The sequence below is a fragment of the Amaranthus tricolor genome, chromosome 10, assembly GCF_026212465.1.
Source record: "Amaranthus tricolor cultivar Red isolate AtriRed21 chromosome 10, ASM2621246v1, whole genome shotgun sequence".
NCBI lineage: Eukaryota > Viridiplantae > Streptophyta > Magnoliopsida > Caryophyllales > Amaranthaceae > Amaranthus > Amaranthus tricolor.
In genome coordinates this window covers 1,285,366-1,299,476 of record NC_080056.1, presented here as the reverse complement: position 1 = coordinate 1,299,476, position 14,111 = coordinate 1,285,366, and the positions used below count along the sequence as shown (strand labels likewise).

The 14,111-nt window shown below is 30.6% G+C and overlaps 3 protein-coding genes across 5 annotated transcripts; 2 read left to right on the top strand and 1 right to left on the bottom strand.

The window, feature by feature from the left end:
• The first annotated feature begins 889 nt into the window (after positions 1-889).
• LOC130826111 (lichenase-like) lies at positions 890-2,757 on the top strand. Its single transcript, XM_057691650.1, has 2 exons — positions 890-986; positions 1,440-2,757. The coding sequence occupies exons 1-2, from the start codon at positions 932-934 to the stop codon at positions 2,378-2,380; spliced, it is 996 nt and encodes a 331-aa protein (XP_057547633.1). The 5' UTR covers positions 890-931; the 3' UTR covers positions 2,381-2,757.
• Positions 2,758-3,679: 922 nt separating this feature from the next.
• On the top strand, positions 3,680-9,777 carry LOC130826112 (uncharacterized). Of its 3 annotated transcripts, none has more exons than XM_057691653.1 (4): positions 3,694-4,257; positions 6,516-6,745; positions 7,495-7,773; positions 8,555-8,681. In XM_057691653.1, exons 1-3 carry the CDS (start codon positions 3,870-3,872, stop codon positions 7,771-7,773), a joined length of 897 nt encoding a protein of 298 aa, XP_057547636.1. In that variant the 5' UTR covers positions 3,694-3,869; the 3' UTR covers positions 8,555-8,681. The 3 variants fall into 3 exon arrangements, with proteins under 3 accessions (XP_057547634.1, XP_057547636.1, XP_057547635.1); XM_057691652.1 differs by lacking the exon at positions 8,555-8,681 and adding an exon at positions 9,639-9,777 and having other exon boundaries at positions 3,695-4,257; XM_057691651.1 differs by lacking the exon at positions 8,555-8,681 and having other exon boundaries at positions 3,680-4,257; positions 7,495-8,023.
• Positions 8,431-12,351, bottom strand: LOC130826110 (WAT1-related protein At5g07050-like). The gene is made up of 7 exons (XM_057691649.1): positions 12,028-12,351; positions 11,322-11,384; positions 11,108-11,224; positions 10,312-10,567; positions 9,933-10,091; positions 9,657-9,808; positions 8,431-9,141 (listed from the first exon to the last, which is right to left on the bottom strand). The coding sequence occupies exons 1-7, from the start codon at positions 12,228-12,230 to the stop codon at positions 8,844-8,846; spliced, it is 1,248 nt and encodes a 415-aa protein (XP_057547632.1). The 5' UTR covers positions 12,231-12,351; the 3' UTR covers positions 8,431-8,843.
• Between the last annotated feature and the right edge of the window lie 1,760 nt (positions 12,352-14,111).

Below are 14,111 nucleotides of genomic sequence, written 5' to 3'. Positions count from 1 at the left end.
GACTATTCTACCTTAGTTTTGTTTATATTTATAGGTTGACCTGATGGTAATCCACTATAATAATATATAAGTTGAACATTCAACGACTAAAATTCAAAGATACCATCCAGTAAAATCATCCTTTTGAAGCTTTGGTGAATGGTACTTTTGATTATATATTTAAAGCATTTAATTTTATTGAACATAAAGTTTTGAGATATTTAGTTTTTCCAATAATATTAATATTTATTGAGTTATATGTTAAAAAGGCACCTTAATATTAATAGTCTATTACAAAACTATGTCATTTCCTTTTATTTATGATAAAATATTGTTGTATTATTAGGTATCAACTATTTGCTTATTTTGAAATTAATATACTTATATTCAATATTGTATCAAAGTTAAAATGATTTGTCTTGATATATATCAAATGATGTAAATTTTCACAATTATATACAATATAAATAAAATATTTTACCATTAATGCGTTCAAATTGAAAAAGTGATGTACAATATAATGGTAATGTGATAAATTATTTTTTAAACTTTATATTAAATTAAATTTGCAAAAAATTTATTATAGAATTGTGCATCACATGGATATTACGTATTTAAACAAAAGGAAAACTATTTTCCATCTATCACCTAAAATTCTGGCAGAAAGAAGAATTAATGTTTAAAGATTATGGAAATTGGATAAAATTGAAGAGCGGGTATTGATCTTTTTAGACCTGTATCAATGATAACCCTACATTTTGGTGTTATTTCTGGTAGATTATGGGTGTCTTGCTGTTGATATAGCTAAAAATAGCAACAAATTATGATCATTCGTTATCTGTTAATGATAAATTTTTGTCTATTTAATTCAACCAATCTTTTGCCATTACATATTGATGGTAAAAGAATAATAAACACAAGTTTTTCTACCCACAATTAGCGATCAACAACCATGAGTCCTTTCTTTGTCCTTGGCCTTCTTTTAGTTCTTGATCTGCTACAATCAGGTTAGGTTCATTATTGCTATTGATAAAGTACCAAGCAAATATGATTTAAATTCTATTATCCGACTCATTAACAGTGGTGAATGCAGGATACTAGTATAGGATCGGTCAAATATATGCTCAACCAACTCGATTGTGATTCTTATGTGATATGTGATGCAGTTCATTATTAATATTTTTTTGTCAAATGACACGGGCTATAGCCTAGGCCCACCTAGATTCCTCACGCTTGAACACAAACTTATAAAAATCAATGCACATAAAAAAGTTTGATTCGAAATTAAAACTAACTCAATTTGAAAATTTAAACGACTAGGTGATCACCTAAAATGATCCCAGTTCAAATGACCCAACTTAAATCCGATTTGAAAGACCCATTTGAACCATTTTGACATGTATTAATTTGTATTTGGAAAAAAGTATTCATGTGTTTATTTATTTTATTGAAAATTGCAGAGGCTCACAATGTTGGAGTTTGCTACAAACCTGGAAAGAATGAAGCATCCCCATCAGAAGCTATAGCTCTAATCGAAAAACACAAAATTCCTCGAATTCGACTCTATGAACCAAACCAAGAGACTATGAGAGCCCTTAAGGGAAAAGACATTGAAGTTATGCTTGGTGTACCAAATGCTGAAATCATTCCCCTTTCACTTGATCCTACAAGTGCTGAATCGTGGGTGCGAACTAACATTAAGGCTTACTTTCCCGATCTCAAAATCAAGTACCTTGTTGTCGGGGATGCAATTTCTGCGAACAATGATAACAACGGTCTATCCTACTTCCTCTTAGACACTTTAAACAACTTTCAAAAGGCGCTATCGAAAGAAGGGATGAACCACATTAAGCTCACTAGCTCATTTGACGTCTCAACCCTTAAGAATCCATACAATGATCCACCATCAAATGTATCTTTTGTGTTTGAGACACAAGAATTCATCGATCCCATCCTAAAACTCTTATCGGACAACAATTCACCCATCCTAGTCGATTTATACCCTTACTATGGTCGTATCCTTAACCCCAACATGTTATCACTCAACTCAGCACTCTTTAAGGGAACCGATGAAAATCTATTATGTCGCCTGATGGATGACATGTATTCGGCCTTAGAAAAGGGCGGTTATAAATCGTTTGATATTATTGTCGCAGAAACTGGTTGGCCGTCAGCTGGTGGAGTCGATGCTAGTGTCGAGAATCAAAAGACTTACATAACTAATTTGATTCAAAATGTCAACAAAGGGTGTCCAAAAAGGCCTAATAAGCCTATTGAGACTTACTTGTTTACCATGTTTGATGAGGATGTTCAAGAAGCACCTGAGATTGAGAGACATTTTGGTTTGTTTACACCTAACAAAGAATTGAAGTTTGAGCTTGTTGGAGGATTCAACTCTTAATTGAAAATGTGTATAAAAAATCTATACATACATGTAGATATTTTGTTGATTGTTTTTTGTGGAGAAATAGAGCAAATATGTTTTTCATGTACCCTGTTGGAAATTTAGAATGATATATAAAAGTTTAGCTAAGTGTTTTTACTAGCAGGGTCATATTTAATGATGTCAATTGACAACATTCACCTTATGTATAAAATCATATACCTAGAAATATTAATGTATGTGCTGGTTAGTTGGTAGAAGTTTAGCTATGTGAATGTATTGATTTGGATGAATTCAACCCTTCTATAGCACATTTTAAAAAGTATTATCGATATTATTTTATTTTGTTCTAAATCTGCCCCTGTTTATTAAGTGATGAATAAAAATGGATTGATTGTATATTAAAAAAAGAATGGTTTGATTGTGGAGCACATAAGATTTACCTTCATATCTCGCAACGTGCACATAAGTGAAGAAAAAGATACATGAAAAACGTTTGTTTTTTAGTCACCCTTTCCTTTCATGTGAAATTATTATTGTCAATTGCAAGAACTATAAGTATTATTAAAATATTAAAATAAGGATATATAATATTAATTAAATTTAAAATTTGTAATATAAATAAAAATATTTTTTTAAAGAAATAATAAATAAAACATAAACAGATGGAGTATTTGCATGAAAACTCTAAGAAATTGTTCTCTTCGTACCCAGAAACTTCACTGAAGTTTTGCTTGAATGTTTTGAGTCAATGCCTCAATGGTCTTTGAAAAATAGTAATTAATATTTACCGATTGACCATTGACTCTTCAAAATTATATAAATTATTGCGAGAGACGGTCTTTTTAAGAGATACATTAGATTATGGGTAAAATAGTCTAGTTAATACAAATTATAGAAAAAATAAAAATGTAGGCTTCTTGTTTTAAGGTCGTCTCTTTAAGAGACAATCTCTCACAAGAGTAGCTGTAAAAATTATTATGCTCACTAATTATAAGAGTAGTACTCATAAGCAAGTCTTTTATGAAACCGTCATGTAATGAGATGATTTCATATTTTGGTTACTTTAAAATGAAAGTGATTATTTTAAAATTATAAGTGATTATTATAAGATATGAAAAATAATTATTTAAGACACTAAATATACATCGGGTCATTCTAATAAAAATAGTCAAAATTATCTCAATTGAGAATTTTGGATTATAATTATTTAGGTGAGAATTAGGTATTAAGATCATGGATTTTATTCTAGCCTTTTTTATTTTGAGGATTTTTTTTTTTTTTGAGGATTTTGTTCTAGCCTACTTGTAAGAAAAAAGGTTAAATAAATAAATATATTTAGTTGGTAGGTTTGTAAACCGAATAAAAATATTCTAAGCTATAGCACAGTTATAAGCAATTTAGCATTAATGACTTAAGTCAACAATTTTAGTTCATTCACTCCCCAGATTTTTCTATCTAAAACATTCACAATTCCAAAATCCCTGATTCACCGAACACCCAAAAAATGGCGGAAAATCAACCTCAACCTAACCCTAACCTTAATGAAAACTCAAGCTCTCAACAATGGCGGAGCCAGATTCCAGAATTACAAGGAAAGGTTGTGATGGTAACAGGTGCATCATCAGGTTTAGGTAGAGAATTTTGTCTTGATCTTGCGAAATCCGGTTGTAAAATCATCGCTGCTGCTCGCCGTAAAGATCGCCTTAAATCTCTTTGCGATCATATTAATTCTTTGTCATCTTCATCTTATGGTGATAGTAATGGTAATTTGAGAGCAGTGGCTGTTGAATTGGATGTTGCTGCTGATGGAAAAACTATTGATGCCTCAGTTCAGAAAGTTTGGGAGGTTTTTGGTTGTATTCATGCTCTTGTTAATAATGCTGGTATTCGAGGTTGTCTTCTTTATCTTTTCTCTCTATTATAATTTGTGATTTTTATTGTTTGTATTTGAATTTTATTGTTGATTATTTGTATCTATAAATTATAATGTATGACCTTTTCTTGGATGCATCAGCGTATATTCATGCGAGGAATTTATCTAATCCTTGATTGATTGATTTTTATATTTGAACTTTTGCGGTCGAAGTATTTTATTCTAAAAAATAAAAAGATACTCCGAATTTATTTTATCTGCGACGTAGATTATTTAAAAAGTTTATCTTATCTTAGATTGATTGACTATTAATATTTGTGATTTTTGTGGTATATATGTTTACTTAAAAAATATTTAAATAAAAATTTGCTGATATGCTAGGTAAATTATATAAGAATCTTATCTTTATTTGATTATTTATTAATGTTTTGAGATTTTGTGGTATACTCTTTTTTGTTTTTTTGTTCTTATTAATAGATTTTTGAATTTTGGTGTCAAATTTTGACTACGAGCTCTCCCCAATCGATATGAAAAACATATTTATATGAGATCTTGATTGATTTGTCTCAAAATATAATTTCGAAATATCAACTTTTTTATATTTTTAAAGCTCACAATTCAAATTATTCGATTTTATGTTTGCATTGAGATTTGCCAAAAAAAGTGAACAAAAAGAATAAAATGAACAAAGGGAGTATATATTTTCTTACAAAATATTAAAAAGTAAAATTTGTTGATATGCACTTATCCTTGTTGCATATTCCTGTTAACAGTATAAGTATCATGCCGTGATTTTTTGTTGTGGATTAAATTTGTTGAGAAAGAGGATAAGACTCGTGAGATCACTAGGGATCAACAATATTCCATTATTTCAATGTTGTTGGCTTTCATTTAGGTGCCATAGGAAACTAAGGGAGTATATAAATAGAGAAGTATATGTTTATTATTAGTGGCCCAGATTTGTGTATTTTGTAAGTTGAAGTTAGTGGAATATTATGCTTGTTTGGGGTAGGAACAAGAATGTTTGGAGGGGAGGAATTTGATAGGAGTGTAGAAGTAAGTAAAGGGTAACAGTTTGAGATTAGGTGTTTTTTGTTTCATTTTCTTGGTGCTGAAGGCTTATCAATGATAAAGGTTTTTGAGGTTCTTCTTAGAGTAATGATTCTCCAGTTTTGAGATATTTAACACTTTTCTTGGGCATGAAACAACCTTTTTGGATGAATATACCTAGAAACTTGATCTAGTTTTGGAGGTTGATCGACAGATTTTCAGTGATAAGGCATTAATCTTCAATTCTTCTAACATTAGGACTTAGGATTATATTGTATGGCACTATGGCAGTGATTATATTAGTTGTTCACAAAGAGAATTATCTTGCTAAGTTACCACAGCCACTTGAGGTTTTAGTACAACTATGAGTATATTTTACCGCAACCATATGAGATGCCATGACACGTCCATAGTCCATAGACACAAACTATCACAACTGTACTAAATAACATTGGATTGAAGTCGTTTGATGTTTTTTAGTTCCTCGCTTTGAAGTCATTATTTTTGACCTTCCTGTTTTTCTGAAGCTTCTTAGTATGTGAGAGAGGGTTGTATTATTTGGATCCTTTTGTTGGTTGTTTCTGATCTATACAGCCAAAGATAAATAAAGCACTTAGGGAGCACATGTGTCAAGATGTTCAGGAGTTTTTTTGGACACGAAACAAGACCTTTTTCTAAATGAAAATACCTAAAAATTTTCATTTAGTTCTGGGGTTGGTCAAGAGTTTCTAAAATGTTTGCGTCAGCCATCTCTAATTCCTATAACATTAGGACTTAAAGAGTATCTGCTACACCACTGATTAGTTGCTCCAAAAGAGAACTGTCCTGCTAAATTACCACAAGCACTTAAGGTTTTTATTACAACTATGAGTATATATTACCACCACTGTATGAATTAACACCGCAGGTCCATAGTCCATACATAAAAGATATCACCGCTTCTTTTCTAGAAACATGGGATATGTTTAGTTCCTCTCTTTTATGAGCTATATTGCCAAAGGCAAAGCATTTAGAGGGCCGCAGCCCGTAGGTGGTGCTGAGGGGTTGTACAAGTTGGTCTTCTCCCTTCCTCCCCCAGCCAATAAATTTATATTACATTTTTTCGAAAGGAGAAAATCTATACAAAAAATTGGGATCTTGATGATCATTTCTAACATGTAGAGTATGTGAAGAATTCTTTTGCAGTTTCACTAGGTCGTATCTTCAAATTTTCTTTTCATATTGCAGGTAATGTGAGGTCTGCCTTAGATATTAGTGAGGAGGAATGGGATAATACTATGAAAACTAACTTGACTGGAGCATGGTTGGTTTCGAAGTCAGTATGCATTCGCATGCGAGATGCTAAAATTGGAGGATCAATTATCAATATATCTTCAATTGCTGGTCTTCACAGAGGCCATCTGCCTGGCTCTGCAGCTTATACTGCATCAAAGGTTGCCCTAAATACATTGACGAAGGTATTGCTCTATTGCTATTTAACATGGGCCACTTTTCCAAGTATTAAACAAATGTCTTTCCTACTATTTTGCCATTATCATTCCAACTACTTTTTCTTTGATGAGAAAATTTATATTAATGGAGCAAAAAAGGTACAACAATAGGGATGAGATATCCCCAGAAAATTATACTTTCAACTACATGAAATGAGATTTTCTACTATGTTGAATGGCAAATGCATCAGAAACTTGAAGGGAAAATCCCTCAGTGTGACTGTAAGAATCAACGCCTAGACCGCAGGACAGTGGTGGATCTATGAAATATATTTAGTAAGGTCAAAATGCAATTAAAAAAATTTAGTGGGATTTATTAGTAAAATTTGTAAGAAAATATACAAATATCTCAAATTAATTAAAGGAAAATATCAAAGTTTTGAGTTTTAAGTGGAATCAAAAGACCTCTAATTTTAATAAGTGGCTCCATTACTCCACACCTCACTTGTAGAACAATTTACTTGTATGTAGAAGCATACTATGGCAAACAGTCACAGCTTAAATGAAACAATTGCTTCATTGTGCAACCCCTTTCCGATGAAACTTTACAGCATTGTGCCATGAGCAATTTACTTGTACACGACCGTAGTTAGCCAGCATTTGTAATTTGTAGGAACTAGGAACTTGATAAACGATTTTATTTTTATTTTTTTCTTTGATGTTTTGGGAGGAAGTTACTGCAAGAGTCTGTTATCTAATAATATGTGATGTCGCAGATGATGGCTCTGGAATTGGGGGTCTATAAGATTCGAGTTAATTCAATATCACCTGGATTGTTCAAGTCAGAGATCACTGAAAATCTTATGGAGAAGAACTGGCTTAACAAGGTCGCCCTGAAAACCGTTCCTCTGAGAACATTTGGCACATCTGATCCCGCGTTAACTTCTGTAGTTCGGTACTTGATTCTTGACTCGTCAGAGTACGTAACTGGAAACATGTTCATTGTCGATGCTGGCGCCACTCTACCGGGTGTCCCTATTTTCTCGTCCCTCTAGGTACGTCTGGAAAATTTAATACTTTCCTATATTATCTACTTGCTAGGCTCATAATTACTGGTTACAAATATTATAAGCAGTCAATTTGTAGAAAAAATATCGTTCTTGAAATGAAATATAAACCACTTGTTCAGTTGTAACATACGTTACTCTTGGCATAAACTTCCTTTGGTTATACTTATAATCTGATGTCAATTGTTAGTGTGATTAACATTTATATATGAAAAGATAGCTCATTTTTACTCCTCTCCCTAAGAAGTTACCGTACTTTCCATTTTAATTTGTCCCTTTGACTATGTAGCATTTCTATTATTATAGATCAAGCTGATTTGTTTATTTTTTATATACCCCTAATTAATTGTCAATGAATTATAAGCCAAGCTGGCTAGCAATGTTTATAAGAAAGTCTGAACAAAGTGGAGTACATATTCCTGCTAAAAACCAACATATGTTGATTCTGTTTGATTCTTAAATTCAAATTCCGATTGATTCTTAGAAATCTTTTTAGAAAACAACAATCAATGTAATTAAAGCAAAATAAAGATAGTGGAATCATACCAAGAAATCAGCTAAGCTTTAGTAACTTTAATTTATCCAGATGCATGCAGGAATTGCTTCCATCTTTTCATTATAAAGAAAAACTTATAGAGATAATAATTGACAAAAAATTCATTTATAATTAGTGATAAAAAAAATTACATATTAGGAACTCATTAGAAAAACCACAAAAGTGCAAAATATACTCATTTTTTCCTTGATTTTTCATTCATTTATTTAGCAGATTCATGAAAGAAAAATAAATCATTATAATCCAACTCATTACAAAGTATGGAACCAAAAAAGCCAAAGAAAAAAGTTTGGAATTATGTTAATATCTCCAAACACCGAGGGGTGGTGGCTTGGAATCAAAGGTAAGATCAAATTACCAAGAAACCATCTTATATTTACTTGATCTTATACTTTCGTCTGTTTGTTTGAATTTGCTACCAATTATCATATATTACAAAAAAAATATCACTATTTATAGCAAACTCAATAAAACGGAAGGAATATTCTACTACTATTAATAATTACCCTAAGTTACTTGTCTTCTTTGGTGCTTCCATGGCTAGCATGGGAAGTCGTGACATCGGAGAGCTTATGATCATGGTAGGAAGTGTGTGGCTAGGTCCAACATTTCTTTGCCATTCGACATCGTCTAAGTCAAAGTCCTCCAAGATGGTACTCATTCTCGTTTTAAAATTCGCGTTTTCAACACACTTGATGGTTTCAGGAATTATCTCTTGAGCTTCAATTTCCTTGTACTCCTTGTACTTGCCCCATAGTACAGTATATAATCCTATCACTATCAATACAGCCCCGAGAACACTGCAATTGATTAAAAATCAATATAGAAACATAATATAAAGTTAGGGATTTATGTAATTAATAATTACATATTGTTACAAAGAATATACATACAAATGGACTATTGAAGATCACAAAGTATTAAAGGTACTTTCGGTTAAAGTATACACAACTTTAGGGTAGCCTGGTAGGTAGTGCCATGACTAATTTCAGCATATGTCCTATTTTATTTGTATATGTAATATAATCACTTAATCTTTTTAAATTGATGGTTGAACTATTAAAATAATAAACTAGTATATATTATATTACACGAGTTTTTTAAATAAGAAATGTGAATATCTTAGGTATGAGAGTTATGTTATGTACAAACTATTCACACAATCATGATCTATTTTAACCATGTCATAACTAATTAATAATTGTATATAAGAAATCGTTTTTATATTTCAAGATATAAATCATTCATTACTCTTTTTACTAAACCTTTAAATATTCGTTGGTCATTTTTTCCGTAGGGAAGAGAAGTGTATTACCCTCCGGCATAAATCTTCTCCGCGAGGATATAAGAACCCATAAAAGCCACAATGATCATCATAAAAGGGCTAAAGGCAGTGACAAAAACGGCTCCTTTTTTCTCCATGACCACACCTTGTACGTAATATGCAATTCCAGATGTTATTACGCCCTGTAATATTCCAAAATTCATAAAAAATTCGTTTAAAATATTGCTCAATATTATTTATATTTTTTTAATAGTAAGTCATTTTTTGGAAATAAAAAAAAATGAAATAAGGATAGAAAGTAGTTACAGCATAAGCAGCAGCTAGAAGATTCATGTCCCAACCAATAGTCCATGCAGAGGGATTGTGCTCCATAACAAAGGTGACAACAATTGATTGCAAGGTACCCAAAAAGCATACTAATGTTGCTAGTGAAAGTTGTGCTTTGTATTTCCTCAATGTTATTGCCTACATTCAAACAAATCCCAATAATATTTAATATTTAATTAAATAAAGTTTGTCAAAAATAATTCTTTAAAATATGAATGGACCAATTATTATTGGAAATTACAGTCTCAAATTAACCTTTATAATTGTAAAACAAAAGGTTAATTTGCATAAACAATCCATAATATTTTTGCCAAACTAATATTTGAATTTTATCTTAAACTGTAAAAAGAAAAAATACCCGAAGAATGAAAAAAGCAGCCCAAGCCAAGGTAGCTAAAACCAGAAGAATAGAACCCATAATCCAGTCTCTATTTACAGCGGGTGCAACTCCAGCAATCGCTGTAGAGATATGAGGAGGACGAATATGAGCAGACCGAAACAAGTAGATGACATGACCTCTGTACAATGTCATCAACATAGCACCAACAATTGTTATTATAGTTCCCACCACATTGGCTATGCATCTCAGCCTTTTCAAGTCCACCTTCTCCGTCCTAATTATAGCCATTTTCATTGCATCATAAAAACACAACTTAATTAGTAACTTTAAATTAGATCCGTCACCATGTAAAGTTCCTTAGTATATGTTGTTTGCAATTCTTTTATGATGCGTACTTAGAGATATTGAAATTCAAAATTTGTTTTGAAATGCGTTCAAAAAGTAAAGTGGACAAACGAAAATGAACGGAGAGAGTAGTTTATTAACATCCTTCGCAATACCAGCTCCTTTTGTTCTATCGAGTTTGCAATATTTTATTTTCATGTAAAAATATTTTATCGCAAAAATATAGCAAAAATATAGTAAATTTAATCGAATAGTATATGAATTAAATTCACCAACTTGAGATTTTGTTACAATTAGATCTTATTGCATATACTTATAGTTAGTAGGAGTACTTTATTTAACCAATAAAATAAATGATGAGGAGAATATCTAATTAAAAGTTATAGCTAATTAAAGTAGGTCTATTAATTATATTTAAAGCCTTACTATAAATTAAACTAGTTTTTTATGGAATGATCACACTTAATACCTGCATATGAAGGCTATGATGAATATCATGGCAGGAAGCATGTTGCTCATGGCACATGAGAAGGTTGTAGATGTGTATTTCAATCCCATATAGTATAAATTGTTCTCAATTACTGGTCTATAATTGAAATAAAAAATACAAAAAATTAGACATATATTAAAAAAAATTCATGGTTTAAATCAACTAAATTAATATTTAATGATGAGAAATTTACCCAAGAAGACCCAACACAAAAATTTGTAAGAATATTGGAAATGTCATCTTTGGCCTAATTCCCCTGCATAAACAAACCATTAATTTGAAGATTTGTTGTAGCGTACACAAAAGTTGAGTTCTATTATCTATATCATTATGATCGTTATGAATTTGCTATCGATAGTTATAAGAGAAAATCTCATTTTCGTTAACAAAATCATAGAGTATAGAGAATAATCTTGGTTGTATACCTTTCAAGAAGGGATAAGGAACCAAAAAAAAATCATTGATTTGAAGATTTTTTTTAGAAAGTCGAGATTTATTATCTCTATCGTTATGAATTTGTTTTCGATAGTGAGAAAAGATCATTTTCGGTAACAAAATCATAAAGAGTATAGAGCAAAATCTTGGTTGTATACCTCCTAAGAAGGGAATAAGAAACCAAGGAACAAAAGTAGATATCTTCTATCTTTGTCGTTATGAATTTGTTATCGATAGTGACATATTATATGAGAAAATCTAATTATTGGTTTTAAAATCATTTGAACTGAGAGAGTATAAAGGAAAATCGTAATTGAATACTTCTCAAGAGGAAGGTTGCTGAAAAGAAAATCATTGATTTGAAGATTAGTTATCGATAATGACATGATATAAGAGAAAATCTCATTATCAATAACAAAAGCGTAAAGAGGGAGAGACGATAGAGCAAAATCGTGATTGTTTACCTCTCAAGAAGGGCAAAAGGAGCAATGACTAGAGTTGCGAAGGTGTGGCGATAAACGACAAGGACATAGTGGCTCATTCCACCATTGAGGGAAACCTTAGTGACAATGTTCATCCCAGCATACCCAAATTGTAAGCAAATCATAGCTATGTATGGCTTGCTTTTCTCTAACAAACTATTGCTTTCTATTCCTTTATTCTCCATTTTCTTCTTGTTCTTTTTGTCTTAGTTTTGTAGGATAAATGTATAAGAGTATCTATTTTTGAAAAAAAAAAAAAAAAAACACACTAGAATTTAGTACAAAAAATTGTGTTTTCTTAAGGAAGAAGATGGAAAATGGCATGGTATATATAGGAAAATATGTCGCCACTTAAGCTTTTGCACTTATTGTAAGACTATTGTATATAGTGACATAGTGTAGTTACATCATACAAGTATTTCATTACCATAAAGTGGCCCAACTTACGTTAAAAATAACACTATTTTTTTAAAAAAAATCTGCCTTTAAAATGGTGATATTGTGGAATCAAAATTGTTATTATATAAGATGATTATTAATAATACAAGTGTATGATGATTTTGTAAAAGATTTAATATAAAAACTCTTTTGAAATTATTTCGTATAAAAATATAAATATTGAATACAAGTATGCTTCAATAAGAAACATCATTTATAATTTGACAGATAGGGTGAAAATGGCTATTAGTTGAAGTTATTGGTTAGTTTGACTATTAAAAGTATTGGTTGATAAACTAGTTGTTTAAATTAGTTTTGAGAAAATATTTAGTAAATTTATTTATTATTAACTGTTTATTAGAGAAAAGTATATCAGATCCAAAAGCCATTGAAAAAAGCTACTATAAATAGCTTTTTGGTTTTGGTATAAACACTAGCTTTTCAGCTATTTATCCAATACTATTTTAGTTGTTTGACCAATAAAAAATCTAAAAGCTAAAAGTCAATGAAAAAAAACTATTTGTCAAGCTCTCTCCATTTTAGCACATATGATTTTCTTGTAGTTATTAGGTCATGAGTTTATAATGATGTTTATTTGTCTTTAATATCAAACTTTTGTAATTTTAATTTTGTATAATTCTTGATATAATGATTCGAGAAACTCATCAGAGTGCGTAAAAATGTGTTTAGTACGAGTAAAAAAGAAAGTACTAATTTTTTTTTAAAAAAATAATGAACCAAATTCGTAAGATTCTCCCCCTCTCACCACTTAAATGAAAGAAGGCCCAATTGAGGATCTAATTGAATATTCTACGGGTTTTATTTTTAGTAAATTTTAGTTATGTTTAGAGATGTTTAAAATAGATTTGATGATCTGATATTTATTTAATTTTATAATTGAATCTAATTTGATCGACTTAAAAATGGATTTAGAATGATGTAATAACAAATCTGGACACAAGACTCGATTTTGAACCGACATGAAACTTCTGACCCAAAATCAATCTGATGGTTAAAATGAACACCTCTAGTTGTGTCTAATATCATCACCACCAACTAATGTTTATTAATCCCACCATCCCTCGGTGTTTTCTCTCATTTGACCGAATACTCATTAAAAAAAGGACAAACTCAAAGGAATGGACTAATATCTTTTTTTTTTGAGATGATAGACTAAATCTTATCGTTTTCTAGATTTAAAATTTTTAAATTGTAGATAAAGATTTTATATTCTTATGATAACTCTTGTAATTTTATGTTGGTTTGGACCTATAACCTTATTCATAATGACATTGGATTTTTTTAATAAATTGTTAACCACTAATATTAAAATCTCCGATATTTATCCATGAAAACTCAAAATAATGTGTATTTTGATCTCCTAATAAGAAGTATAACATTTGTTAACAAACACAATAATGTTAAAAGATTATGGTGGAGAGAAAAAAGGGGCGATTGAAGACCAACACATCACATCATTTTGAGGCTTCTTGTTTAAATGTTGAAGATTTTAATATTTTAATAGTTGAAGACTCATTAAACAATATAAATGCAATGTCATTTATGAATAAAATCATTAAACAAAACACCATTGTGACTTGGGAGCACCAGCAGAGAGCAGACATAAA

What these genes read in the sequence shown, in the direction of transcription:
- LOC130826111 (XM_057691650.1), top strand. Translation starts at nt 932, where the DNA reads ATGAGTCCTTTCTTTGTCCTTGGCCTTCTTTTAGTTCTTGATCTGCTA. An exon ending in TCTTGATCTGCTACAATCAG is followed by an intron (nt 987 to 1,439) that starts GTTAGGTTCATT and finishes TGAAAATTGCAG; the next exon opens with AGGCTCACAATGTTGGAGTT.
- LOC130826112 (XM_057691652.1), top strand. Translation starts at nt 3,870, where the DNA reads ATGGCGGAAAATCAACCTCAACCTAACCCTAACCTTAATGAAAACTCA. An exon ending in TAATAATGCTGGTATTCGAG is followed by an intron (nt 4,258 to 6,515) that starts GTTGTCTTCTTT and finishes TTCATATTGCAG; the next exon opens with GTAATGTGAGGTCTGCCTTA. An exon ending in CCCTAAATACATTGACGAAG is followed by an intron (nt 6,746 to 7,494) that starts GTATTGCTCTAT and finishes GTGATGTCGCAG; the next exon opens with ATGATGGCTCTGGAATTGGG.
- LOC130826110 (XM_057691649.1), bottom strand. Translation starts at nt 12,230, where the DNA reads ATGGAGAATAAAGGAATAGAAAGCAATAGTTTGTTAGAGAAAAGCAAG. An exon ending in CCTTTTGCCCTTCTTGAGAG is followed by an intron (nt 11,385 to 12,027) that starts GTAAACAATCAC and finishes TTGTTTATGCAG; the next exon opens with GGGAATTAGGCCAAAGATGA. An exon ending in TTCTAGCTGCTGCTTATGCT is followed by an intron (nt 9,809 to 9,932) that starts GTAACTACTTTC and finishes GGAATATTACAG; the next exon opens with GGCGTAATAACATCTGGAAT.